The following is a 27,817-nucleotide window of genomic DNA, read 5'->3' as shown; positions in this document are numbered from 1 at the left end:
TGGATGAGTTCAAGTACAATCTTAACCTTGCGAAAGTTTCTTGAGGTTTAGATTGAGGGGGGGTGTTAGAAAATATTGTATAGAGATAGGAAAGGTGTTTAACTTCTATCTCTTCTTCTGTTCTATCTCCTCAAACCTCCTATAACAATCACGATCGATCTCCTCTCGATCTATTCTTGTAAGCCACGGCACACATCATATATATACAACCGCGGCCCGAGCAAAGGGTTCAACGCTTCCATCTAGTTTTACAGTTCCTTCATGTTGCCAAGTGTGTGAACAATATGATCGGTTCTTCGAGCAAAAATTTGTGTTGGAGATATTGCACATAGCACTATCTAGAAGGTGACTGCCGCATTGCACATGATCGCATATGGTGTTTCAATAGATTTCATTGATGATCGCTTGGCGATGGGAGAGAACCCTTCAGTCTTGTTTGTCAAGTAATTTGCAAAGGCGATGGTTGAAGTGTTCGAACCATAGTACTCCCTCTGTAAGCTAATATAAAAGCGTTTAGATCACTACTTTAGTGATTTAAACACTCTTATATTATTTATTTTTTGCGGGTGCACTTTTATATTAGTTTACAAAGGGAGTATTTGAGAGCACCCAATACTTAGGACACTCAGAGACTTTTGGAGATGAACAAAGCCTGTAGATTTTCAGGTATGCTTGGCTCCATTGATTGCACAGGCCAACAAACTCGACGGCATTTCTCAAGAGGCGCCACAATGTTTAACAAGACACCGTAAAGTAATATCTATACTACTCTATAGTGTACGATTTTTAAATGTTTGGATCTCAAAACCAAAAAGCAATGTGAGTCGTTGGTAGAGTCAATCGGATGGCTGAAAATTGTGGGATTTGCAGCTAGAGTATCAATGCACGTACCACTGATTTCTAGAACCATCACTATATACCAATGTAGGAAAAGTTTCACTTGCCTAAGGTTATCCATTCATGCATATAACTGGTCAGGGTGCACACTGGCAGAGCGTCCGCAACGCGCGCACTAATCGCGTCAGGGAGAAGTTGGAAGTTTTCAAGAAGTTTCAAAGTAAGCTTAGTACGAGATACTAATACTAAGCATGTAAAGCTTTATATACATAATTGAACCCCTTTTTTCGGGCAACATATATACAAAACAGAATTGCTACAATGATGAACTCGATGAAGCTTTACATGCGAAGGTACCATGTTTGAAGGGGGCAGGCCGTGTGTCCATGAATTGAACTTTGCACACATATTTACATGACATGCAAAGCACATACAATTTTTTACTAGTCTTATATAATTGCACAACAAGTTTTGGCATTTAATAATTGATCTCAATTACCTCTAACTTGGTTCCTCTTGACAATTGTTTCCGCAAGCACTATTCGATCTATTAAAATAAATATGATGTGGTTAGGTTTCAGTTGACTGAGACTTAATCAAGTCTCAGTCAAGTGGCATAGCATATAAATAAGAAAAAAGAAAAGGTTAAAAATAAAATTTTCACGAATCTCCATGCAAGATCTTATGAAATAGCATTGACTGAGACTTGGTTAAGTCTCAGTCGATTGAGATTTAGCAATCCCGATTAAATATTATGTTTCGAGTATCTCTAATACCAGCTTCTTTAAACAAGCTTTTTCTCGACACCAAAGTCTTTCAAAACGACTAAAAACAGCGGAAAATCAAGGTTTTGAAAAACAACAGAAATATGATCAACACTCACCTAATTGCTTAAACTCTGCTTCAACGATCCGGAACAAGAAACAATTAAGTCGTGTCATCTTGGTCCGGAAAAAGAAAAGGGAAACTGCATAATGTTAACTGAAGAACCGCATTATGATCAATACTCACCTAATTGCTTTGCTTAAAAGGGATTTTGCTTCAAGTAAAACACACACACATTTTTTGCATCTTGGCACGTTTGGTTATGCTTAAAAGTAGGCTTGACACCTAAGGATGGTCACACTTGGGGCATATATCTTACACTGGATTACACAACTGGCTCTTCTTCCCACTAGCACTATAATAATTTCAGAAGCAAGCATAAAGGTGGCAAGTTTAATCAAATACGAAAGCAAGGGGCAATGCATGCACAAGCAACAGTATTCGAGGTGATGGGTCCAATACAACTAGGAGGCAGATGGTTTGAGGATGAAGACAGAATTGACCAAGAGGGCCATGGATGTGGCCTACATGGGTTGTTAGGAGCAACTTCCAGCACTAAGCCCTGCTCCTGATTTTGATGATGGAACCAACTAGCCTACTACACATCTTTCTAGGAGATGTTTATCTCCCATTTGGTCTCTGGATTGAAGTACCTTGCAAGCAAGATTCCAATGCCTACTTAAGCCACTCAGACCTACACATCCCCCACTTTTACACCACCTTCGGCACAGGCATGTGGGCCACACCAGTGTTGTAACTCTGTAATTTAGTTGGTTTTGAGAGCTACTGAAAAAGGCTGATAAACAACATCCGTTTCGGGCCCTTGGCTGCCTTTTCAGGAGGGCTTCTTTCCTGCCAACAAGTGTCCCACCCACCAAGATGCTACATTCTGACGGTAAACTTGTTGCCGGAAGAAATGCCAACCATGATCATCGTTGGAAGTGAACCATCATCACGCTTGTCTATAGAGAGGATTCAGCCTTAAGCAAGTGTGCATGAGCATTTGAGCGATGACATGCACATGAAGCTAGTTACCAACTGGCTGACAGTTGTGTTGCTCGAGCATATGATGGTCGCAAATGATCAGGCTTCGGATTTAACCACCCACCAGCACGAGCATGACGGAATCATTGCCCACTGCGAAACCCCTCAGATGCTACTGCCAAAACTGAATCACCAGCTTCCCGGATCGTTACCGGTCCGATCCGGCGGTCGACAGCGCATGGTAACAGATGAACAAGGACCATCAGGTGAGGGTGAGCTACCATATCTGCCCGATCGACGGGCTAATCATGCCTGAACCCTCACTCTCACGCCAGCTAAAACCCCTTATGTCTGCACAACTTCCTGTGGACTCCTCGTGTAGTTTTCAAATTTATTTCCTGTACCGACCAACCGGGCCGCAGCCTTACAGTTGAGTTTGTGCGCGGCAAGGCAAGCCATGTTGTGCCTGTGCACATCACACATGGATTCGGATCGGGGAGATCCAATTCCAAGGATGAATGTATGTTTGAAGTACAGCAAAGGCAAGGCGTACGAGAGCAGTGCTCCTCCTCCTCCTGAAAGCCGTGCTGACAATTGGCTGCCTCCTCGTGAGGCTTGCTGGTGAAGCAAGGTTGGTTGGGTGTCATCGAGTGGGGAAGTGGGCAGCTCCCCTTGGCCACCCAATCCGGTAAAGGATCTAGTATAAGACGGCCACCTCCACCGGAGGAAGAGAGAGTTGGAAGGACCGGAGAGCGGGTGCATCTTTTGCTGCCATGAGATGCTACTCCACTGAAGCATCAGCAAGGCTTTGTAGACGCAGGGGAAGCTCAAACAAGGTATGGCTGGACTTTGCTCCATGTATCTACCATCCTTCTGCCTAGTTTGTATTAGGAAACAAGCTAGTCCTGAGGTAAAAACTTGGCCACCCTTGTATAGAGTAGGCATCAGATATATGATTTCCCTTTATATTTGTGTATCAATAGTTCGATTCAGTACCACTACTTAGCATGCATGTTATCCAATCTTGTTCATGTTCGTTGATCGTAGTTGAGTTCTTGTTGTTCATGGAATTGCTGCAGGGGTGTGTGTGGGAGAAATGTTAAGGAGATGGGCAAGAAGGGAAGCGGCTGGATCACTGCGCTCAAGAAGGCCTTCACCACGACCCCCAAGGACAAGCCAACAAATGTGAGCACTACTACTTTAAACTCCCAAAAATGTGTTTTTCCCACTTGAAATGTGTAAAGGTCATCAGAGAAAACTAAAAGGCACGTGTGTTGGAGAAAAAAAGTTGGTTGCTCACCCAAACTCAAGCTTTGCCCAGAAGCAATCGCTGCATGCAAGCTGTATGCGCATGTAGACAGGTGCAGCAGTATCGTGGCGACAAATACACAGCCCTGTACAAAGTCACTTTATCCTGTTCGTTGATTTGCACGTGTAGTCTGTATTTTTACTGTATTATTTGCATCACATTTTCCGTTCTTTCGTGCAGTTTTCTACTCCCTCCATCCCATAATATAAAAATGTTCTTTACACTTAATACAAGTTTTAGCAGTGGAAGAATTTTACATGTAGAATTTTCGGGAAGATAACTGAGCGGTGAGATGTATTCATGGCAGGTGCAGCTGGTAGCGCAGTACCCGCCGCAGCAGCCGCCCCCGCAGCCGCAGCAGTACCGGGGGAACGCGAGGGACAAGAAGCGATGGGGGTTCGGGCGGTCGCGGCCGCACGCCGACCCGGCGCCGCTGATGAGCATCCCGCTGTACCGGCAGCCCAGCAGCATCGAGAAGATCCTGGGCGACGCCGAGATGGAGCGGCAGTACTACGCCAGGCCGCCGGCGCAGTACCAGATCGCCCCCGCCAAGCCCACCACCGCCACCGTCGCCGCCACGGCGCCGACCACGCCCGCGGCGCGCGAGCGCGAGCGGGAGTGGGGGCGTGATCGGGAGCGGGAGCGCGACGCCGGCGGTGACAAGCAGCAGCGGCAGCAGCAGGCGGCGGTGCTCCAGCTGCCTGCGCCGCCGTCCTCGCCGCCGCCGCTCATCCGGCGGTTCGACCACGACAGGGAGCAGCAGCAGAGGCTGCAGCGGCTGCAGCAGGGCAGGGCGGAGATGGCCGAGTGGCGGCAGCCGCAGCAGCAGCATACCAGAACACGGGCGAGGCAGCGGGCCGTGGCGCCGGAGCAGGCCCGCGCGGCCGCGGTGGCGATCCAGGCCGCGTTCCGGGGCTACTCAGCGCGCCGGAGCTACCGGTCGCTGCGCGGCCTGATCCGGCTGCAGGCGGTGGTGCGCGGCCCCAGCGTGCGGCGGCAGACGGCGCACGCGATGCGGTGCATGCAGACGCTGGTGCGCGTGCAGGCCCAGGTCCGCGCCAGCCGCGTGGAGGCCATGGAGCGGCGCAACGACCGCCACGGCGCCATGCTCCGGGACGGCCGCCGCTGGCGCTCCGGCTCGCAGGTGCGCACGGCACGCCAGGCACTTGGCTCGTCTTTCCGTTGACACTCACCCGTGCATGCATGTGACGAAGTTTTGGAGGTGCAGGACGGCGGCGTGTGGGACGACAGCCTGCTGAGCCGGGACGAGGAGGACGCGAGGACGAAGCGCAAGGCGGAGGCCGTGATGAAGCGCGAGCGAGCCCTCGCCTACTCCTACTCCCACCAGGTACGTACGTACTCTACGTATTATCTTCCAGAAAAAATAGTATACACACAGCACGATCGATCACGTCTGAATCTGAATTCTGAAACAAGCAAAAGGGACAGCTTAATTCCTTCCGTCAGTCAAGCAGCGGGAGTAGTTACAGCAGATTAATATTAGCGAGAGGGTGACCGAACATCTCTTCCATCCATCCATCCTCCCGACAGAGACCAGTAGGTGCGAAAAAATACTTTCGAGCGGCCAGCGAAAAGCTAGTGAGCGAGCTACCGTATTTTTTCCCACCCAGAGGTGTGGTGTCATTGTTGGAGAGTTGGAATGTGTCTTCTCTGCACCTGTCTGGTCGGTCTCGCACGAGCTGTTTATACATTCTGTCAGTCCAACTATAGTAGTTAGTGCATGTTCTGCATCAGGGATGCTTGGACGAATCATCTGAGAGGGACGTGTAGGTGATGAAAATTTTCTTGTGCTTCGATTCGATGGCGTCGATGGGCCAACTAGAACCACACTGTCAACGTTTTTCTTTGTCAGAGGTGTGGTGTCACTGTGTTGCTTATCTGAAACTAGGCGTGATGTCGTTGTCAGTAGGTACTTGGATGGTTTACTATGTTCTCCCTGCACTTGTCATAATCTAGTTCTTTTATTAGAAGATAATATGTTCCTGGTTTTTTTGGCTTTTTTAGCACCCTGATTTGTTCATGTTGGTGTCCTCTTGGCACGTGGATGGATGTAGGTGATGAAGTCGACGCCGATGGCGGCCCACGCGATCCTGGCTGACCTCCAGTCGGGCCGGAACCCATGGTGGTGGTCGCCCATCGACCGCAGCAGCCACGAGCGCGACTACCCCCGCCACGTCGAGCCCGCGGTCAGCCGGCCCAGGCCCACGCCCGCCGTCGCGCGCCGCGAGATGACCATGAGCGTGATGACGCCGATGTCCACGGCCGGGCACCGCGAGATGAACATGAACATGATGACGCCGATGTCGGCAATGACCGGGCACCGCCAGATGAGCATGCCGACGCCGATCTCGACGACGGCCGCGCACCGCCAGATGAGCACGGCGACGCCGATGACGACGGCCGCGAACACGCCGGCGCGGTCGGTGGCGTCGGCCTACTACAAGCAGCCGAGCAAGCCCGCGCGGGGCGCGCGAGGGGCGGCGGCGCCGCCGTCGAGCCACGGCGGGGGCGGCAGCGTCCGCGACGACGAGAGCCTGACGAGCTGCCCGGCGTTCGGCGTGCCCAACTACATGACGCCGACCATGTCGGCGTCCGCCAAGGCCCGGGCGCGCGCGCACCTGCTGCAGCAGCAGCTGGGCAAGGAGCGGCGCGCGGCGGAGCAGAAGCCCAGGTTCTCGTTCGGGCTCGGGCACAGCATCGGGAGCTGGGCCAAGAGCCCGTTCTGGCGGGGCGGCGGGGACCAGTCCGCCGCGCCGTCGCGGGTGGGCACGCCGGCGGCGTCCACGGCGGGCGGTGGCGGCCGGCACAAGCACCGGCGGTCCGTCAGCGGGCTCAGCGTCGACTCCACCGTGTCCATGCCGGCCGGCGTCGGCCGGCGGTCGTTCAAGTAGGTCGCGCGATCTCCTTTCGATCTTCTCCATGATACTTTGGTCTCTGCCCGGTGTAACAGTCTGTATCGTGTGCTTGGTTTGGTCTTTGGTGCGTGTCTCTGTCGATCTTGCATGTCGCATTTGTTTGACGATAGTGGTATGTGATTCGTTGTGCTTGGTTTACCCGCGGCTACTGGTTTCCCTTTCGCGCGTGGCCTTCCGTTTTTGAGGGGCCGGTGGCTGCGATGTAAATGCAGTACTGCGGAGAGTTCATGGAACATACTGTAGTTTGTGTGCATTGGTATGTGTTCCGGTTTGCGTGTCCTTGTCATAAGATCGCCCATGGTGGAAAATTTGTGCCATGTGATCGCCTGTCTCGACAAAATCTCATCAGACGTCTCACCCTTTGCCGACCCTCTTTCAAGTTGTTCTTCCGAGAACAATGTCAGCAATCAAGGCGCGACATCGGCTGATGGTGAACAAGGCGCAACGATAAGAGCATCTTCAACAGCGGCGCCAAAAAAAGCGGGCCGCGGTAAACTGTCACTTTAGTGTGCGCGGGGCGTTTTCACGCGCTCCAGCGGTGGCGGAAAATGATTGCGCGCGCGCTAGATTTGGCGCACCGCTTTCGGCGCGCCTATAAATTGTGGCGCTCGCCACGCGGCCTCCACACTGTCACACGCTCTCTCTGCCGCTTGCTCGCCGCTTCCTCGCCCTGCCACCACCGCGCCACCATGCCGCCGCGCCGCCGGGGATCGTCTGACTACCGCGGCGTCCGCAAGCGCCCCGGCGGCACGTAATACGCCGAGATCCGGTCCGATGACGTCCGGCTCGGCCTCGGCACGTTCGGGACCGCACACGAGGCCGCCCGCACGTACGACACGGCGGCGTGGCGCCTAGAGAGGCCTCCGTCGCAGATGAACTTCCGCGACATCTACACGAGTGAGCAGGTGCAGGCCGTCGCCTCTTCGCCTCGTCTTATCACGGACTAGGACCGTGCGGAGCACCGTCGGCGGCAGCGCCGCCTCCTCATCACCGAGGAGGATGAGCAAGCCATGGCGGAGTGGCGCCGGCGTCACCGGAGGACGTCGCCAACGAGCGCGTCTACTGGGCGGAAAGGACGGCAAGGCGCCGCACAGAGCGGGTGGACAGGCGTCGGCGGAAGTCACTGACCATATCACAGTGCGATATCATTGAAGCAGGTGGGGAGTCGATCTTTGGGGATAATGATTTTCGTTGGGAGGACATTTGGCTCGATACCTCAGACAACACCAGCGAGGATGATGATGATTAGGACGACTCAGAGTAGGTTGTAGTTGCACAATAATTTATCTAGTAGCACCGTAGTTTTTATTAGTTGCACTATAACTTTTATGTAGTTGCATTGTAGTTTTATCCATCTATGCTATGAACTATGTAAAATATCTATGTATCGTTTTATCTATGCTATAATGAACTATGTATCGTTTATTATCTAAAAAATATCTATGCAACCTAGTCTGGAGTGTTCGTGCGAGAGCGCGCGCGCTGCATTTTAACGTGCCTGCTGGAGCTACGCCCGCGAGCTAAATTTTAGCGCGGCTGTTGGAACCAGCGCTGCCCGCCGCGCCAAATCAGACGATGAACGCGCTGCAAAGTAGTTTTTAGCGTGCCGTGCGTTGGGCGGCTGTTGAAAATGCTCTTGTTGGGGAACGCGGTAATTTCAAAAAGTAAACATCTTGTAATTCATAACATAATTATATGGGTATTTTTTAATTAGTAAGTGAACATTTTCTTAAATTACATGAACATTTTTAATGTAATTTATTTTATATTAAATGACATGAAGATTTTTTAATAAAAATACATGAACGTTTTTAGTGTAATTTATTTTGTTACAGACATAGCCTGAAGAGTCATGAAACGTCGCTCATTGGAGCGCGATAACCTGCGTTCATCGGATCGAACACATGAATTGCCTGCAGGTCGGCAATTCCAATCCCCCCACCCGATCACTACTCCACCCGATGCTAGGCCGGCTGAGTAGACGGCTTCAAACGAAAATAGGGTGCCACAGTTAAGGTCCACAGACGGCAAATGCAACTATATTGCACGCAAAAGCCAAGTTCGTGCATCACTTTTTTGTATGCCGTGGCAAATTCAGGCACCGTGGTGCATTTACCTCGATCCCCCGCTGCTTGCTGCCAAGTACCCTGCACGGCGGCACCGACCGCCACACGCCACTGTTGCATCGAAGATATTTCTGAGTAACTGGCCTAAGCAGGTTCAGTACACCCTAGCACACAGCAACTACAGTTGCGTTTAATTGGCTGCATAAATCATGCACTTACAAGTTGAGTCATCTATTTTGAAATCGAATGGAGTACAACCAAGTACCCAAATCCAAAGCAATATAAATATATTTCTTCGATTAAATAGGTCAAAAGCAATATACATTTGCCTTGACATCATATCATAGTACAAAAGAATCTGAGACCACGGTACACACAGTACTACTAGCACAAAAGAATAGCGACAGCAGTAACACCAAGGAGGCGCCGCTCCCCACAGCGAGTGAAGATGCAGGGAGCGCGGAGGCTCGCCGCTCAGACATGGTAGGCGTCGGCCCAGTTCTTGGCGCGGCGGAGGTCATCGTCACCGTCGTCGTCCTCGTCGAGGCGCAGGGAGAAAGCGAGCGCGAGGGCGGCCCACTCGAGGACGAAGATGGCGGTGCCGAGCCCGCCGACCATCTTGAGGATGACGGCGCCGTCGTCGTCGCGGACGTAGGACTGGAGCTCGGCGAGGAAGTCGGCGGTGCGGGTGAATGCCAGGAGCGCGACGGCGCCCTGGAAGATGGCGGTGAGCGCGGCGCCGGCCGTGTGCGCGGTGTGCCAGGGCGCCGGGTTGGCCGGGCCGGCCGTGAAGGAGCCCGAGCACCCCGCGGCGGAGAAGACGGCGGTGAGCGCGTGGAGGAAGACGAGGAGCAGGCCGCAGGGCGACGGGACGAGGCGGAGGGAGAGCGTGAGGAAGATGCAGCTGGAGGCCGCGCCCAGCAGCGCGTAGTTGCAGAGGAGGAACGCCTTGTGCGTGTGCACCTTGCCGGACGCCATCGCAGCCGGCGGGAGTTGCCTCGTGCTCGTGGTCGGATCGAGAGAGGTTTTCTTTGCTTGGTGGGTTGGATCGGGAGTGGGGATGAGGAGTGAGGAGTGGAGGAGAGGGGTGGGCGGGTTTTATGCCGCGCGGCGCGGGGGAGATGGCCGTTGGGGGCGCGGCGCCAAGGGCAACGGCTAGTCGGGAGAGAGCCGTTGCTTTGCTTTGGCTTCCAGTGGGCAGCCAGCCCGGTCGGAGAGCCTGGCCAGTGGGCAGTCGCCTTCTTTCGATTTTTCTACGTAAACCAAATTAATTAACGAAATATGTATTTGGCAACCCTGTGCCAGATTGCAAAATCGCCACACTTGCAGGATGTCGTCCATTTGGAATCCAACGGACGCAAGACATTCCAGCTATTCAGTTCCTTTCTTCTGTCGCTGGGTGGTGGGCCAAGCCCGATACGATACGCTCAAACCGTCTCGCCCGATACGCTCGAACCGTCTCGCCCGATGGGCACTACTCTGTCTCCGCGCTCCCGCTCTCTCTGTCTCCCCGCTCCCGCTCTCTCTGTCTCCGTCCACGGCGAGCGGCGGCGCGCCTTCTCCGGCCGATTCTCGGCGCTGGTTTTCCGTTCCACCGGTGAGTATGTACTCAATCTCCCTCACATCCGCCCCCAGTAGTTCGTGCGCCTCAAATCGACTGGTAACCGCGCGCCCGCTTCTCTGTCGCTCCGCCCCCGCTCTCTCTTCGTCGACGGCGAGCGGCGGCGCCTTCTCCGAACGATTCGCGGTGTTAGTATTCTGTTCCACCGGCGAGTATCGACTCAATCACCCTCACATCCGCCCCCATTAGTTTTTGCTCTGTTTCTCGACGCCATCAGTGGCGGGATGTTCGTCGGGATGTTCACATGTTAGAACAGACTAGAAATGCGCCCAATGCGTTCAATTCGTGGTGCAGATGCTATTATTTAGCCCCTGTTTCGCATGCACATCGTTCCAGTGATTAATTTGCCATTTTCGATTTTCGTGGCTAGTTGCTGTAAATTTTGAACTGATCCCCTGTTACATTGTTCGATTCTTATTTCTAGGGTTTTCTCTATATGCAAAACCATTATGTATACATTCATGATTGGCCATCAATGATGTATCCATTCATGATTCTGATTTCTAGGGTTTTCTGTAATTGCTACATGGCTCGATTTCCCTGATTTTTGTTAGCACTATCAGTGGTGTCTCGTTTCATGATGCATTTTGTGTTTCTAGTCTAGGAGAGCGATATTTTGGCAACTTATGGATGTGCCACCATTTAGTTTAATCGAACTTTAATTGTGAATAGGATTACCATCACTGGTGTGACTAATTTATCAGGAGTCTACTGTAAAATTTATCATGTCACTGATTTTTTAATACTTAGTTCTGTGATGTCCATTATATGTGTTTACGTGTAAGTTGTTGCCATCCCTAATTTGCATAAGTTATCTTGCCCGATACATACATTTTCATCGGTGCATCATAATCAAACAAAAATTGAGATATTCAATATTTAGTAGAAGAATACATGCATTCTTTATGGTCACTTTTTTCTCTTTGGTATTCTTGTGTGTCAGGTCACAATGCCAAGGAAGCGCAAATTAGATGATGACTTTGAGGAGGCGTACCCCCTAAAGAAGCAGAAGCCTCCCGCAGATCGGAACAGGGCTTCTCCTAGTGCTCTTGTGACTGCCTGTAAGGATATGTCTGATGAGAGGATGTCCGCGATTGATGACATGGATTTCACTAGTTTGCGGAATATCAAGTGTGATAATCTGTTCAATCGGCTTTCTCAATGGCTTGCTGGTCTATACGACCCTGATTCTCGTGAGGTTGTTGTACCTGGTCGCGGGAGGTTACCGGTCAGTGAAGAGTCTGTGCATCGTATAATGGGTGTGCCACGAGGTGATATTGCGGTGGATTTCAAGGTTCCTACAGATGCACAGCTTGAACTTGCGGGAGATCTTTTTGGTGATCTTGGACATGCTCCTAAAACTGTAGATGTATTAAACCTTATCTTGAGCACTAACCAGCATGATGACAATTTCAAGCGCTTGTGGCTTGTGCTTGCTGCCAGCACTGTGATGGCGCCGACGACTTCCAACAAGATCAGCACCAGATGGTATCCTGTGTTGGTAAGCACATCTGGCTATCTTTCTAGTCCATACTATTTATCTCTTTTATTTTTTGTATTTTTACCTGGTAACTTCTTTTGCTTCTCAGTCTGATGATTTATGCACATATGCACTTGATAACTCTCCCAGCTTTTTGTAGTGTGGTAATTTCTGTCCCTTTGTTTTTTTTATGATCTGAAGTGTGGTAATTATGTAGTAGTTCACCTGATAACCTTTTTCTGACAGTGTTGTAATTATACAGCAATGCAGCTGATATCTTTTTTATGGAAGTGTGAAAATCATATAGCAATGCACCTGATAACTTTTTCATGAAAGTGTGGTACTCATATAGTAATGCACCTGATAACTTATTTATGCCTTGCAATGAGGTTCTTCTCAATAATGTGGTATTTGTGTGCTTATGTACTTGGTGATATAATGTTTTAACAGTGTTGTAAGTGTCTACTTATGTCCCCTGCTAACTTGTGTGCATACATTCCTCTATTGTTTCATGTGTTTTCTTTTTTTTCACAGCAAAATATTGGCAATGTAAAAAACCTCAACTGGTGCAAATTTATTGCGGATCAGCTTCACAAAGCTCTTTCAAAAGGAAAGCCTACGACAGGCTGCCTCCTATTCTACAATGTTAGTCCCCTTATTCTTGTTTTCTGTTCCCATGATTTTTGGATTGTATATCTTTTTCCGCCAAACAGGTAGATTTGTAATGACCTTTTCTGTTTTTCCAGCTTCTGTATATAGATGCTATTGACTTAACTGGCCTTGGTATCATCTTGCCTAATGGTCCTTTTGCAATTAATGTGTGGACGAATAAGTTGGCATCGAAAGTTCTCCGGATGGATGTCCAGAAGGACAAGCTTTCTTATGGGAAATTACCGATAATTTCCCATTTATCATTTTTCTTACCTTCTATGTATTGCCATCAGTTTTATAACGATTTTTACTTGTTTTATCATATTTATTTCAGCTTAAGCCCCAATATGGCCAAGACTATTGCTTATTTGGTGGCTTGCAAGGTCTAGATAAATTCATGCGTGTTCATGCACCCCAAAACTGTTCTGAACAGGTTATTTACCCTTTTTTGTGTGTTTGATTATTTTTCTTTTTCCATTTCCTGGTAAAAACTGTTATAAATACCTGGTAACTTTTACTGTTTTTAGGATGATAACTTTTTTTTCCTAGTTTGGATTCTCACTTTGGATTAACTTTGTTTCGAACTTATTTTTGTGTGGTATTTTTAGTAATTGTTTGTATGGTAATCAATGTTTCTCACAACCCTATTTATTTTGTTTTTTCATTCTTGTTTTTTCTATCAGAAACTTGCTAAAGCTTCTGCTATTGTGGGCCGCTTTTCGTCTGGCATGGTTGGCCTCATCGGTGGTCTTGTTAATGAGTTCATGTCCTTGGATTGTGAACACAGCTCATGGATGTCCCGTGTGTTAGAGAGCCAACTCAAGGGTTTATCTTCTGCCGCCGGGAATACTGCTGGGAAGACTGCGAGCACCCGTCTTGCATCCCGTTCACGTGAAGTAAAAGATTCCGGCAAGCAAACTGTTGAAGGTTCAGATTCTGATCATGAGGTTGATGATGGTGGCGGTGATGGTCACTCTGATGAAGATCTAGATTTTCACGTTCATTACCATCATTCTTCAGGTGGACCGAACACCCATGAGGCTTCAGGTAGTGGGGGTAGTGCTGGACCGAGTGCCCATGTTGCTTCAGGTAGTGGCACAGCGAATCCAGATGTGGATGCAACTATGTTCGCAACTGCCACAGTGTCTGTAAGGTCAGCTGGAATTGATGGAACTACTACTGCAGGAACTGATCAACCTCTCGAGTCTCAGATTATGCTCACTTCACGTTCTGGTGATGTATCTAGTGATGGATTGCATAACCAGCCACATATGACGGATACTCAAAACGAGGCTGCTGTTGATGCTTCCGTGAAGAGGTGCGGTTCTTCTCTTGTCCGTAACTTGGGTAAGCAATATGTCAGGCGTCGCAAGAAATTACGCCTCCCTTCTCCGCCGATGGCCACTGGTACAACTGTTTCTGACCAGCCGTCGTTGGATGATACACATTGTTCTATCAAGGCAATCGTCATCAAAGAGCTTGCCATTGTATGCCCTGATAAGGGCACTAACTCAGTAATTGCCTATCCTACGCGGAAGAAGCAATATCCTAAAAAGTGAGTTTCTTATCATCTGGTAGTTGAGTTCTTTTTATTTCATTTTTTATATTGCATTTTTGTTCATATTTAGTTGTTGTTACTCTTTTGTGTTATAACTTCTGCCAGCACCTACCTTCTGAAAATTAGAAATAACTCTGTGTGTAAATTGTTTATTCCTTAATAAGCATGTGTTCTTGTCTAAAATGAATAGTAATAATATCACGGTGATAACTTTAGTTCTTTATCTGAACAGTATGTAGTTTTAACCCTGTTTTGCATGATAATTTTAGTGATTATACGCTGGTAAGCATTTGTTATTTGTCTATGGTAACAATTTTCTCACGTGCAATATATCCTTTTCAAATAATAAATTTTCAGGGGTTCCAATGCTCCACTTATTAGTGTTGCCGACCTTCAGCAATCGCGGTCTACCAGTGTGGGTGTCACGTCTGAGGTTGTACCTAGTAATCTTACCCTATCTCCGGCAGATGTTGACTCGTCTGACACGTCACGCAGGTAATTATGAATGCTATTTTTTCTCACTATATGAAATCTAAATTTTTTTTTCTATTTTTTATTTTTCTTTGGTAAATTAGGTGAATGTACACCGATAATTTAACTTTTTTTTACGCGTGGCATTGTAAACTGTATGCAAAGTGCTGTTAGTTTTTACTCTGTTATAAGTTTACTTTTATTTTTAGCATGATAAATTTGTTTGGTAACTTTTACAGACAATGTGAATACAATATGGTAACTAAAGTTTTATTAGCTGGTAACTAATGTCAATATAAGCTGGTAACTAATGTTATTTTTGCTGTTGTACAATACAAATATAACCTGATAACTAATGTCAATATAAGATGTTAACTGATGTCAATATAAGCTGGTAACTAATGTCAATTTAAGCTGGTAACTAATGTTATTTTTGCTGTTGTACAATACAAATATAACCTGGTAACTAATGTCAATATAAGCTGTTAACTAATGTTTTTTTAAGCTGGTAATGTTTTCTTTTCTTGTGTGTAGTCAGAAGACCAAGGTTACTGTGAGAAAGGTTTCAAAGTCTTCTAAAGTTGCAGCTGCAACTATATCTTCTCCTCGTGTTGCTTCCAAGGATGCGAAAGATGATTTCAAAGACTCGCCCGTGGTCAGTTCTCCTCGTGTTGGAGCTGTGGATGAGCTCGCGGAAGTAGCCATTGTTACTCAAGTGGTAGAAGAGATTGCCAATGTTGTTATTGGCACTAAAGTTGAAACTTCTGCTGATCAACCTCAAGTAATTGCTCATCCAGTGAGCGCTGCCGTAGCTGAAACTTCTGCTGATCAAGATCAAGGAATTGCTCCTCCAATGAGCGTTGGCGTAGCTGAAGATGTCCAAGCTCTTGTTAAAATACCTTGTGTTGTTCAAGCTCCAGTTGAATCTGCCCAATCCAATGTGGCAGAACCAGTTGAAACTGAAGATGCATTGTTTGTTGAAGCTCAAGTTGGGGATGACCGAGTCGCTGCCGCCCAAGAATTCAGCATTAATGAAGATGTAGAAGATGTTGTTGCTGAGAGTCCCTACTGGGATTTCACCCCACCATCTTGCTCTCTTGGCATAGATTTTGGCCCCACATCGCCCGGACCAGATATTAATATGACAGTCGTAGTCCCAGCTGCAGTACCAACACCGCCCCCAGCTGTTGTTTCGACAACTCATGTACCAGTAGTTGACCCAACCGTTAACAATGCTCCCCAAGACCGATCAGCAGCATCCCCAATTGATGAGATGGCGGCAAATGCAGGAGATAATCCTGTTGACTCCAAGCTGGTTTCATGCTCTGAGCCTGTCGACCTTGGTAAGTGAAGGCATATACGTGTCTTCGCTTTATCACAAAAGATTGATGGGATGGATGTCTGCTTTTCGAAGACCCTGTTTATGCTTTTATTTGATCCTTGTGTGTATATTTATGCTGTTTTTATCCTTTTTATGGACAACCCCCCCCCCCTCTCACATGTAATGAGTTGTGCTTTTGCGTGTGTGCTATGAAATGAACTACTTGTTTTCGTTTCACATTCGCTCTCTTTTTTTTATGCTCATTTGGATGTATTATATGTGATTATTATTGTTCATTAACCCTGGTAACTTTTACTAACATCTGACTGATAATTACTGCGCTCTCTACTTGTATCTGATAATTATATCGCTCTATCGTACGGTAACTTTTTAACTGATCTGATAACCTTTTTGCGAATGTGGCGCTGGTATTTTTCGTTTTGTTTTAACAAGATACCTACATGTTTTCATTTTTTCGCTAACTAGTTACTTAAACGGTTACATTTTTCTGATCTCTCCTGATAACTTCTGCTAGCACCATGCTGGTAATTTCAACCCTTTTATTTATTTATCCCTGGTAACTTTTACTAACATCTGACTTATACTTACCGCGCTCTACTTTTAACTGATAATTATAGTGCTCTACATGAAAGATATTGTACCTTGTTTGCAGCTTTTCATTTTTATCGTATGGTAATTTTCACCATGATAACCTTTGTGAATGTTGCGCTGGTAACGTTTTATTATCACACCCTGATAACTTCTGCTACCACCATGCTGATAACTTCAACCCTCTTTTTCTTTTATTGTTACTGGAAATACCCCCCCCCTTTCCCTACACGCACACAACAGACCATTTTTAATACATTCATGCTGCCCCTTTAACTATCCTGATCCCCCTCATTTTCTTCCTTTTTTCTCTCTACAGTAATTATATCATCATTCTTTAATATCTATCACCTTTTTTCTTTAGTTGTTTTTCCACATAATTGACTTCTCAAACTGACCTGATTGCAACTTTTTGAAGATCGTCGAGTTCGATTTTATGATGCAGATGTTGAAGACGACGATATAATTATGTGGGTTGAAGAAGTCGAACGTGCCACTGCTATAGCAAAAGCAAATAACGCTTCTGTAAAAGGTAGTGATAGGAAGATTTTTTTTTAACAAATATTTCTTACTGCCAACCTTGATAACATCATTATGTTTCATGTTGATAATTTACTGTTCTAAACTCTAATAAGTTCTTTTCTTTTTTGTTTCCCCATACTATTTTTTGTCACCAATCCAAACTCGGATAACTCCCTTCACTTTTCTTCTAGACCACCCCATCAGCCCTGAATTTGTTACACCAATTATTCAACATCCCAATGGTAATAATTCAGCCAGTGTGACTCCTAAATCGTACATTCGGAAAGTGAGGGTAAGCCGTCCATCGCAGTTCCTTCTGCCTCCATATTGTGGCCTCACAGCATCTGCACTCGAAGAGGTTATTTACGCAGAAGTTATCAAGCACACCACTGATTCAGTTGACTCCGGGATAAAACAGTAATGACATTTACTATTTTCCTTTTCTATATTATTTTCACCTCTCATTGGCAAAACATTGGCTTATATACTATTTTTTCTTTGTTTGTTTTCCAGTATTAGGGTTATTGACATCGATGGGCGGTGGGTCACATTGGAGGAGCTTGCTAATAGTGTAATAGAAGGTGGACAAGTTTCGAATAACATTGCAGAACTCCACATCCGAACTCTTTCTGATTTTGTACCCCCAGGGAAGATCATCTTTCCATGGTTGCTGTCAGTATATCTTCTCATATGTGATTTCACAAGCAAGTTCCTAATCAAACATTTTCGTCGTGATGTAAACTACATACTTAGTCACCAAAATCAGGTACATTTGTTGATATAAACTACATACTTTTCTGCTTTTTAAATCCTACAAGCTGTTTTTTAATTGGTATAATAGGCAATTTTATTAGGCTGTTAATTTGGTTCTGTCACACATTGTACCACTAAAGAATTTACTATCCGTTGGTAACTTTCATGTATGCCTACTGGTAACATATGTTGTCTGTACTCTGATAACTTGCTTTTTTAATCGTAAATGCATTGGTAACTTCTTGTTTTCATGTGTTCACATTTTTGTAACAACTTCTGTTTCCAACACTGCAAAAGCTGGGACCTCTACCAAAGGACGGGCATTGGTATGTCTTGTGCCTTAATCTTAAGGCAAAACGATTTGAAGTTCTCGATTCCCTTCGTACACAAGATAGCCCTTCGCTCATCACACATGCGACAAAGCTTATGAATGGTATTAAAAAAGCCTGGTTGATTGCGTACAAGGACTCGAGTAAGCAGATTCAAGGCTATGATCTTGTGTACATCGATGTCTTCAAACAGGACAATGGGTTAGTTTTTTTGGCTAGTACTCCATCATCTTTTCCCATCTAAATGCCTGGTAACTTAGTAGTGTAGCATTTTTAAAGTTCGTTCACTTTTTTGCATATCTTAGTTTGCTTTTAACACATTTTTTTGTTTTTTCCTTACAGTACTGATTGCGGTTTCTTCGCGTTCAAGATCTTGGAGTTCTGGGATGGTAAAAATATCCCGGCAATAACTTAGAAGCAGATCCCGGGGCTGAGGAAAATATTGACAAGCATGTGGCTGGACCATCCTCTTAACAAATGCACGCAATGGCGCTATCACTTGTTCAACAAGGAGTAATTGAGGTGAGGAATTTGCACCAATATAAGTTTGAATTTATGTAACGATGATAGTATTATACATTTTTTGGGCTGATTATTATATTTTTTTCTATACAATTTTGGTGATAACTTATGTTAGTCAGAGCTGATAACATCCTTTATCAGGTTCTGATAACTTTCTTTTTCACGGCGTCGTAACATTTTGCTCACAAACAAAGAACGATAACTAATCTCATTCTCTTTTCTGAAAATCCCCATTACATTTTGGATGATAACTTTCCTGTTTTCAGTGCTGATAACTTTTCATTACATGGCGTCACGACATCGTTTACACAATAAAATGGGTAAAATTGATAAGTAAAATCGATAACTTGCACTTCAATGCCCATCTAAGTTTTTGCACTTCAAGTTTCTCAGTGCGGGATGGGTGAGGTACATTTGCGTTTATCATGTTTTGTTGACCCGCATACTCTACATTTCCTCTCTTTTTTTGGTTTTGCAATGTCAAATGGGTGCTGAAATCTTTTCTCTTTTGGACGCCCTTTCGTAGTAGACTTTGGTGGGTCTAGTATCAGTCTTGTGTTTGATGATTGGGATCCCTCTGTATGTGAGCCCTGGAACTGAAAAATATTGCCAGACACATGCATGACAGGAATGCTTCCTTGATGCGCTACTGGGACCCCTTCAGTGGCCCTAGTCCATGGTGGTGAAGAAATCATTTGTGCTTCCTTTCCCTCATCTTTTTCCTTTCTTGCTTTCTTTAGCTGCCTCTTTTTTAGCGCATCCATGTCATCTCTGAAAGCATCAACGTGTTTCCTTGCCAATGCCATCCCTTTATCAGTAGTGCAAGCGTCTTTTGCTTGTTCCTTAAAATCATTCAGAATAGATGTATATCTCATGATATTTTTTCCTTCCTCTGTCATACCCTTCTTAACTGTTGGCTGTTGGTAATCAGGCTCAACAAGATCCTCCTCTGGGTCCCATGTCCACCTATCTAGGATATACCTCCTTGGTATCTCGTAGACTCCAATCTGTTCCAATACTCGTAGTATGTGTGCGCACAACAGCCCATCGCGATGGAACTTGCAGCAAGTGCATGAGTATACCCCTTCATCCTTGTTTGCTTGCACATGGTAGTCCCTATCCCCATATTTTGGTAGTATGCCTCGGAGCGACCACATCCTGAATGTTCCATCTTGCAAAGTGTCGCATCCGTAAGCAGTCTTTAGCTTCATCTCTACCTGGAACTTGGAGAACAGATTTTGTGTGTATATCCCTCGCATCTGCAACTCGATTGGGTTCAATGAATACATGTCTGCCTCTTTGTAAATTGTGTCCACTTGCTCTTTCGCCACAGCCACCATTACTTTCTCCTGTATTGCAGTGTATTGTGTTGCGAATTCAATCAATGAGTTGTTGGGGTTCACGTACTTCTTGAGCACAGCATTGAATCTCTCGCTCCTTGCAGTTGTCTGCAAGAACGGAAAAAAATGCTTCATGTAGTACACCGGGGCCCAACATTTCCTGTTTTCCCACAGCCAGTGAAAATGTTCGTTGTCGGTCTGGCCATATACATCCATCATTGCCCACCATTTGTTTTCAAACTCTTCCTCTGTGACACACAAAACATGAGATAATTATAACATCAGACACAATCAATGGTAATTAAAGTAGAAGTATGTTGGTAACTTTCCTTAGTTTCCATATGGTAATTTCATGGAACCAATTTCCCATATCTTTTTTTTGCATGGGACAATTATAACATCAGACACAATCAATGGTAATTAAAGTACAAGTATGCTGGTAACTTTCCTTAATTTTCATATGGTAACTTCATGGAACCAATTTCCCATATTTATTTATTTTTGCATGGGACAATTATAACATCAGACACAATCAATGGTAATTAAAGTACAAGTATGCTGGTAACTTTTCTTAGTTTTCATATGGTAACTTCATGGGACAATTCCTCATATCTTTTTTTGCATTGGACAATAATAACATCAGACACAATCAATGGTAATTAAAGTACAAATATGCTGGTAACTTCTCTTAGTCAACAAATGGTAAATTAAAATGGGTCAATAGAGTAGGTATGTACCAGTCAAGCTGTTGTCGACACAGTCTTTGAATGCTTTGTTTAGTGGTTTATCATCAGCCATAAGCTTTCCAAGTTTTTCCTGTGCCTTCTTCATTATATGCCAGCGGCAATTTCTGTGTATAATGTTCAAGAAGACCTCGTCGATCGCACTCCTCATTGCAAAGTCCTGGTCTGTGATGGTGTTTTTTGGGGGCAACACCACCCATTGCATGGAGGAATGTGTTAAAGAGCCACACAAAGTTCTCCTTTAGTTCGTTTCAAATGAAGCCACACCCAAACTGGATGGATTGACCATGGTTATTAATTCCAATGAATGGTGCACACGGCATCTTGTACATGTTTGTCATGTATGTTGTGTCGAACGACAAACAGTCATTATACTTTGCATATGCCCTGCGTGATGCACCATCTATCCAGAACAAGTTTTCAACCCTGTCTTCATCATCAAGTTTGATTCTCCAGTAGAAATATGAGTCTTTGGCCCTCATCTCTTGGAAGTACGCAATTGTGCTCCCAACGTCCTTGTGGCGGTGCTCTAAGCGGAATTTAGCTCGTTGATTAGCAATGTCTTGTGTCGTGTAAGGTACGTCTTGAGCACTTCCGTAGAACCATGACATCAGCTGCATCTGCCTCGCAGTCTCAATGTTGCATCCATGCAGAACCCTCAAGAAGTCCTGCTCCTCCTTCGGAATGTACCGATGTGATGATAAGAATTTTGTTAGGGACGTTTTTTTGATCAAGGGGTGATTGTGGTTGTCCTCGAAACGGGCAACAGTCCACCATGCATCATCATGGGTTAGGTACATGTGTGCTTGACATTCAGTCCTAACAACTTTCTTTTTTTTCCTCTTCTTCACAATGCTGGCTGGATTTTCCACATCTTGCAGCTCATCCCTGTCCTTGCGTCGTTTGCGATATTTTGTACAAACTATGAGCACCCTGCTTATAGTTCCATCCACCCTCTCTTTCTTGAATTGCTGCCTAATTGCAAAGCCAGTCCTGCGCGCATAGATGTTGTAGTGGTCACGTGCGCTCTCCAGTGTGTCAAATTTTGTCCCTTGTAAAGGTGGCTTAGGTGTGGAATATGCCTCCATGTTGCTGCCTTCCATATCAGCGTCGATCCCAGCAGATTCTGGAGTTGCTGGTTCGCTTATTGTCTGCTCTCCAAGGCTCCCAGCTCCTGTGCTTGCATTTGTTCTAGCACTATGTGCATTTGTTCCAGCACTGGGCAAGTTGTTGTTTGCGCTCATTGCCCGAGCTCCTGCATTTTGGCCTGGTAGATTAGTGTAATATTTCACGATAAATAACAGTTCTCCATCATGGTAATTTTCAAACCCACTTCAATAGTAAAGTATTCTTTTCTGACTAAAAATCACCCTGGTAATTTGTATAGTCTTGAACCTGGTAATATGTGTGCCCCAATGCTAGTAATTTTCAACCCCACTTCAATAGTAAAGTATTCTTTTTCTGTCTAAAAATAACCCTGGTAAATTTGTATATTATTGAACCTGGTAATATGTGTCCCCTAATGCTGGTAATTTTCAAACCCAATTCAATAGTGAAGTCCTTGTGTTTTTCATTCCATGACTATATGTAAACACAAATGCTAGTAATTTTACCTGTTTCCGTGATGCTTGCACAATTGTTGCTTTGTGTGCGCGCTGCACTGTCCTCTTCATGCATTCTCCCTCCTCCTGCAGCATCTACATTTTCTCCTCTACTAGTATCCATTTATCTACTCCTGCTTCATTGTTTTTACGTTTCATGTTAGCATACATTTACATGTGTTGACTCTTATTTTTAAACTCATTGTTCTGTTTACTATTTACACAGTTGTTTGAAGGCAAGAATCGCAGGGTTGATTGGGAAGAACACTAAACAGGACAATTACAGTACATGATAGTAAAAGACACCCCTTTTCTTTATCAAATTATAGTAGTCAGCTAAAGTGCATGATATTTTTACTATGTAATTATTAAGCAGAATTATCTAGAGATGAGTCTTGATTCTTACCAGGTTTGAGTTGATGTTTTTGTTGATTCTCTGGAGATGTTTGCCTGGTGATTTTGCCTCTTAATTTCTGTTTGTCTGCTCTCTTGATCCTCCCGTTTGCCTGGTAATTTCTTGAGATGTTTGCCTGGTAATTTCTGTTGATTCTCCCGTTTGATCCAGATCTGGATGAGGGGTAGGGGGAGGGGTGGGTGAGTGATGGGAAGGGTCGTGCGGGTGGTGGGGAGCGTGTGAGAGATCGGCCTTATATGTTGATCAGCCTGGTAATTTGTTGAGATGTTTGCCTGGTAATTTCTGTTGATTCTCCCGTTTGATCCAGATCTGGAGGAGGGGTAGGGGGAGGGGCGGGTGGGTGGTGGGAAGGGTCGTGCGGGTGGTGGGGAGCGTGTGATCGGCCTGGTAAGTGGGCTGGTGGTCTGCCTGGTAAACTGGGCTTCTGACCGGCCTGGTAAGTGGGCTTCTGGCCGGCCTGGTAAGAGGGACGATCGAGATGCTGGTCAGTGGGAGGGCGATCAAGGCTGTTTCCTGGTCGGCCTGGTAAGCGGGAGGCAGATTTGCTATCGGGCAACCCGGTGCCAAATATCGCTAAAACATTCTTCCTCAAAAAAATATTCATTAATACGCCCCTTTTTAAGGTAAAACCATTATGGTGAATTTATTCAATTTGGCAGAAAATAAATTGAAGACGTCATTAATTCATTTCTAAAGCACACTCCACAATTCAAGTATGATAACTATGAGCCCATTTCGGTTATAAAAAAATGAGTCAATTACATCGGTGGTGTTAGAACTTGACGCAAACGGTCACTTTAGTGCTAGAACTTGTATCATACATTGAACTGGTGCAACAACTTAGCTCGGGCGTGCAAATACGGTGCAAATCAGGTTTGATATGAAAACAACAGTGACTTAAGGCGCCAGCGTGTCGTGGGGCCCGCCTCAGCGACCGGAAGGCAGAGAGGAACACGTGTGGCTTGCTTTTTTCCAAAAATCCCCTTAAATTTTTTTATTTCTCATAAAAAGCGCCCCTGTCTACGTGTCAGAAGGCATTTTATTTTTTCACCTCTATGACACATGGGTCCCAGCTGTTGGTAATGGAAATTAATCGGAAAAAGATGGAATCCATGGGTCAAACTCAGCACCTACAGCTAGAATGCTATACAATTAACCACTCCACCACTCGCACTCTTCTCCACAATATCGATAACAGGCCTGCCTGAGTTCGTGTAGTATAAACTGGACACATGTCAGGCTTAAATGTGATGCAAATAGTGCAGCCCATTTTGCACGCACTAGATTATTTTAGGGTATTTGTAAAACGTACTTTCTCCGTCCCAAAATTTTTGTCTTAGATTTGTCTAAATACGGATGTTCATGTGTTGAATATTGTAATTTTTGTGTGAAGATATAAATAGTATACATAAGGATTATGATTAGTAAATAAAAACATTTAAATAAACACCCATGTATTGTATAAAATGTTTAGTAAATACGAACATTTCAATTACTTATTAAATAAAAATGTTTAATGAATACAAATAATATACACTTGCAGCTTATATTTAAATTATACAAAATGATGAATACAAATATTTACTAAATATTCACTTGTGTATAATTTTAACTCGTGACTTATATTCAAAAGGTTATACATTTTATATATTAGCCATGATTGAATATTCATATGAATATTTTAAAATTTAAATTACGGTTTTTTATTATACAAATGCGTGTCTAATTATTGAAATGTTTGTAATTATAGAAAAAAAATTATTTTTATGCATATAATTGTATTGCGCAAACATTTTTATTTAAAATTTAAATTAAAAATGTTAATATTGCAATTTTTTTAATTATACAAACATTTTCGTAATTCGTAAATATTATTTCAAATATATGAATATTTTCTAAATAATACATGTTTTTTAATTAAGTTATTTCTTTGTATATATATAATATGTATACGTCATGAATTTTTTTTATGTTATTTTATTATTGAAATTATAATGTACTTACTTTTTACAAGTTTCGAAAAGATACGAGCAGGTGCTAGTGGGCCGCACTGACCGCAGGCCATTTCAGCACCAAGAACGCATCGTTATTTACTAAAAAATAAATTTTCTCAAAGAAAAAACTAATAAAAAAAAGAGAGCGGCTATGGTCTACTACATTATGTAGTTGTTCATGTAAGACATGAATGAGGTAGTGGGTAGCGGCTAGGACTGACTACCTGCTAGTAACAGTTAGCTGGTTCGAGGCGCTAGCACTTCTTTTGTTATTTTTAGGTAAAAAAATAGGCACCACCTCACCAATAACGACAGGTTTTTTTATGTTAAATAAAAAAATTGAGGTGGTTTTCACAAAAAAATGGCCACACGCCTCAAGTCACTTACAGCGGGCCACACGCCTGATGGCATGCCTAGTCAGCGGTTCGGTTCGGGTGTACACAATCAAGATATGCATCGTATTTGCACGCTTGAGCCAAGTTATTGCACCAGTTTGATGTATGTCGCAAGTTCTAGCACTAAAATGACCGTTTACGCCAAATTCTAGCATTACCAGTGTGATTGACTAAAAAAATACCATGAGCACATTTTGCATTTACACCCCCTTAAGTCATCCCACGTTAGAATCTGCGTCCTAGCATATATGTTTGTAGGAGAAACACTAGATAATTATCAACCACGTTCAACGGCGATTGAAAGATCATGGATGTCGCCTAGAGGGGGGGTGAATAGGCATTTTAAAATAATTACGGTTTAGGCTTGAACAAATGCAGAAAAAACCTAGCGGTTAATTTGTCAAGCACAAAACCTACAACAATTAGGCTCACCTATGTGCACCAACAACTTATGCTAAGCAAGATAGATTACTAGGTGATAGCAAGATATATGATAAGAAACAATATGGCTATCACAAAGTAAAGTGCATAAGTAAAGAGTTCGGGTAAGAGATAACCGAGGCACGCGGAGACGACGATGTATCCCGAAGTTCACACCCTTGCGGATGCTAATCTCCGTTTGGAGCGGTGTGGAGGCACAATGCTCCCCAAGAAGCCACTAGGGCCACTGTAACCTCCTCACGCCCTCGCACAATGCAAGATGCCGTGATTCCACTAAGGGACCCTTGAGGGCGCTCACCGAACCCGTACAAATGGCAACCCTTGGGGGCGGTCACCGAACCCGTACAAATGGCAACCCTTGGGGGCGGTCACCGAACCCGTACACTTTGGCAACCCTTGGGGGCGGTCACCGGAACCCGTCAAATTGCTCGGGGCGATCTTCACAACCTAATTGGAGACCCCGATGCTTGCCCGGAGCTTTACACCACAATGATTGAGCTCCGAACACCAACAACCGTCTAGGGCGCCCAAGCACCCAAGAGGAACAAGCTCAAGGGTACCAAGCACCCAAGAGTAATAAGCTTCTCAACTTGTAACTTCCACGTATCACCGTGGAGAACTCAAACCGATGCACCAAATGCAATGGCAAGGGCACACGGAGTGACCAAGTCCTTCTCTCTCAAATCCCACTAAAGCAACTAATGCTAGGGAGGAAAATGAGAGGAAGAACAAGAAAAAGAACACAAAGAACTCCAAGATCTAGATCCAAGGGGTTCCCCTCACATAGAGGAGAAAGTGATTGGTGGAAATGTGGATCTAGATCTCCTCTCTCTTTTCCCTCAAAAACTAGCAAGAAACCATGGAGGGATTGAGAGTTAGCAAGCTCGAAGAAGGTCAACAATGGGGGAAGAACACGAGCTCCGAGGATGAGGTTCATTGGGGAAGAAGACCCCCTTTTATAGGTGGGGGAAAATCCAACCGTTACCCACCAACCAGCCCGCGGCCAGTGGTACTACCGCGCCTGGCCAGCCGTACTACCGCGCCTGGCCAGCCGTACTACCGCCAGGCCGCGCGGTACTACTGCTTGCATCCAAGCGGTACTACCGCACGGCTGTGCGGTACTACCGTACCGACCCACGGTACTGCCGCAACCCCAGCACAGAACCGATAAACAGACGCACAGGAGCTGGGGGCGGAACTTCCGCACGCGCGGTACTACCGCGCCCCCCATGCGGTACTATCGCGAGGCAGAAGTCCCAGCCAGGGGAAAAGGGAAACTTCCGTGCCTACTTCCGCAAAGAAACGGAAGTAGCAAAAACCCGACACAGTAGTACTGCCGAGGGGCGGTACTACTGCCTGACCGCATAGCGCGGTACTACCGCACGGCGAAAGCGGTACTACCGCGGTAGGTGCGGATGTAAAAAATTACATCCGCTCCTACTACCGCAAAGGGGAGGCACTAGCCTGGTGGGCAGCGGTAGTGCGGCTCCAGGGAGCGGTACTACCGTGGGCACCTGCGGTACTACCGTGCCACTGCACGGTACTACCGCTGATGCCTACGGTACTACCGCTTTCCTGGGAGCAGTACTACCGCAACCAACAACGGCAGCCACACAAGGGAGGCAAGAAAATGGAGGAAGCTCCAAGGAAGAAGGAGGGTAAAATAAGGAGACGTGTACATGATGAATCCACCCAAACCTTTCCAACGTGGACCCTGACAAAACCACACTCAAGAGAACAAGAACTGCCATAACTTCTGCATATGAGCTCCGAATTGAGCAAACTCAAGCTTGTTGGAAACAAGACGACGAGTAGCATCAAAACAACCGAGAAGTGAAACCTCCAACCGAGAAGAGGCAGGGGAGGTATGCCAACAAATAGAGGAGTGAAACCTCCAACCGAGAAGAACCGGCAAAACCTCCAACAACGAAAACATCATAGAGTATGCAAGCGAACTCCGTTTTCGATGAACTCAAGCTTGTCATCAAGATGACCAAAAGCTCTAAGAATATCAAAGAGAACCAAACAAGAACCAAGAAATATGATGCAAGGATGCAATGGTTTGAGCTCTCAGCGAATGATACGATCAAGCTA

The 27,817-nt window shown here is 45.4% G+C and overlaps 2 protein-coding genes across 2 annotated transcripts; one reads left to right on the top strand and one right to left on the bottom strand.

Annotated features, from left to right (window-relative positions):
* The first annotated feature begins 3,308 nt into the window (after window positions 1–3,308).
* On the top strand, window positions 3,309–7,213 carry LOC119269875 (protein IQ-DOMAIN 14-like). The gene is made up of 5 exons (XM_037551799.1): window positions 3,309–3,482; window positions 3,726–3,831; window positions 4,263–5,099; window positions 5,184–5,303; window positions 6,031–7,213. Exons 2-5 carry the CDS (start codon window positions 3,754–3,756, stop codon window positions 6,865–6,867), a joined length of 1,872 nt encoding a protein of 623 aa, XP_037407696.1. The 5' UTR covers window positions 3,309–3,482; window positions 3,726–3,753; the 3' UTR covers window positions 6,868–7,213.
* Window positions 7,214–9,219: 2,006 nt separating this feature from the next.
* Window positions 9,220–10,021, bottom strand: LOC119269874. Its single transcript, XM_037551798.1, has one exon. The coding sequence runs from the start codon at window positions 9,933–9,935 to the stop codon at window positions 9,432–9,434; it is 504 nt and encodes a 167-aa protein (XP_037407695.1). The 5' UTR covers window positions 9,936–10,021; the 3' UTR covers window positions 9,220–9,431.
* Between the last annotated feature and the right edge of the window lie 17,796 nt (window positions 10,022–27,817).

Source organism: Triticum dicoccoides, chromosome 3A, assembly GCF_002162155.2.
Source record: "Triticum dicoccoides isolate Atlit2015 ecotype Zavitan chromosome 3A, WEW_v2.0, whole genome shotgun sequence".
NCBI lineage: Eukaryota > Viridiplantae > Streptophyta > Magnoliopsida > Poales > Poaceae > Triticum > Triticum dicoccoides.
Note: the sequence above shows the minus strand (reverse complement) of the source record. Positions and strands in the feature narration are given on the sequence as shown.

Excerpts from the sequence above, each read along its gene's own strand:
- LOC119269875 (XM_037551799.1), top strand. The coding sequence starts at position 3,754 with ATGGGCAAGAAGGGAAGCGGCTGGATCACTGCGCTCAAGAAGGCCTTC. Across the intron at positions 3,832-4,262 it reads CCAAGGACAAGCCAACAAAT|GTGCAGCTGGTAGCGCAGTA; the intron begins GTGAGCACTACT and ends TATTCATGGCAG. Across the intron at positions 5,100-5,183 it reads GCTGGCGCTCCGGCTCGCAG|GACGGCGGCGTGTGGGACGA; the intron begins GTGCGCACGGCA and ends TTGGAGGTGCAG.
- LOC119269874 (XM_037551798.1), bottom strand. The coding sequence starts at position 9,935 with ATGGCGTCCGGCAAGGTGCACACGCACAAGGCGTTCCTCCTCTGCAAC.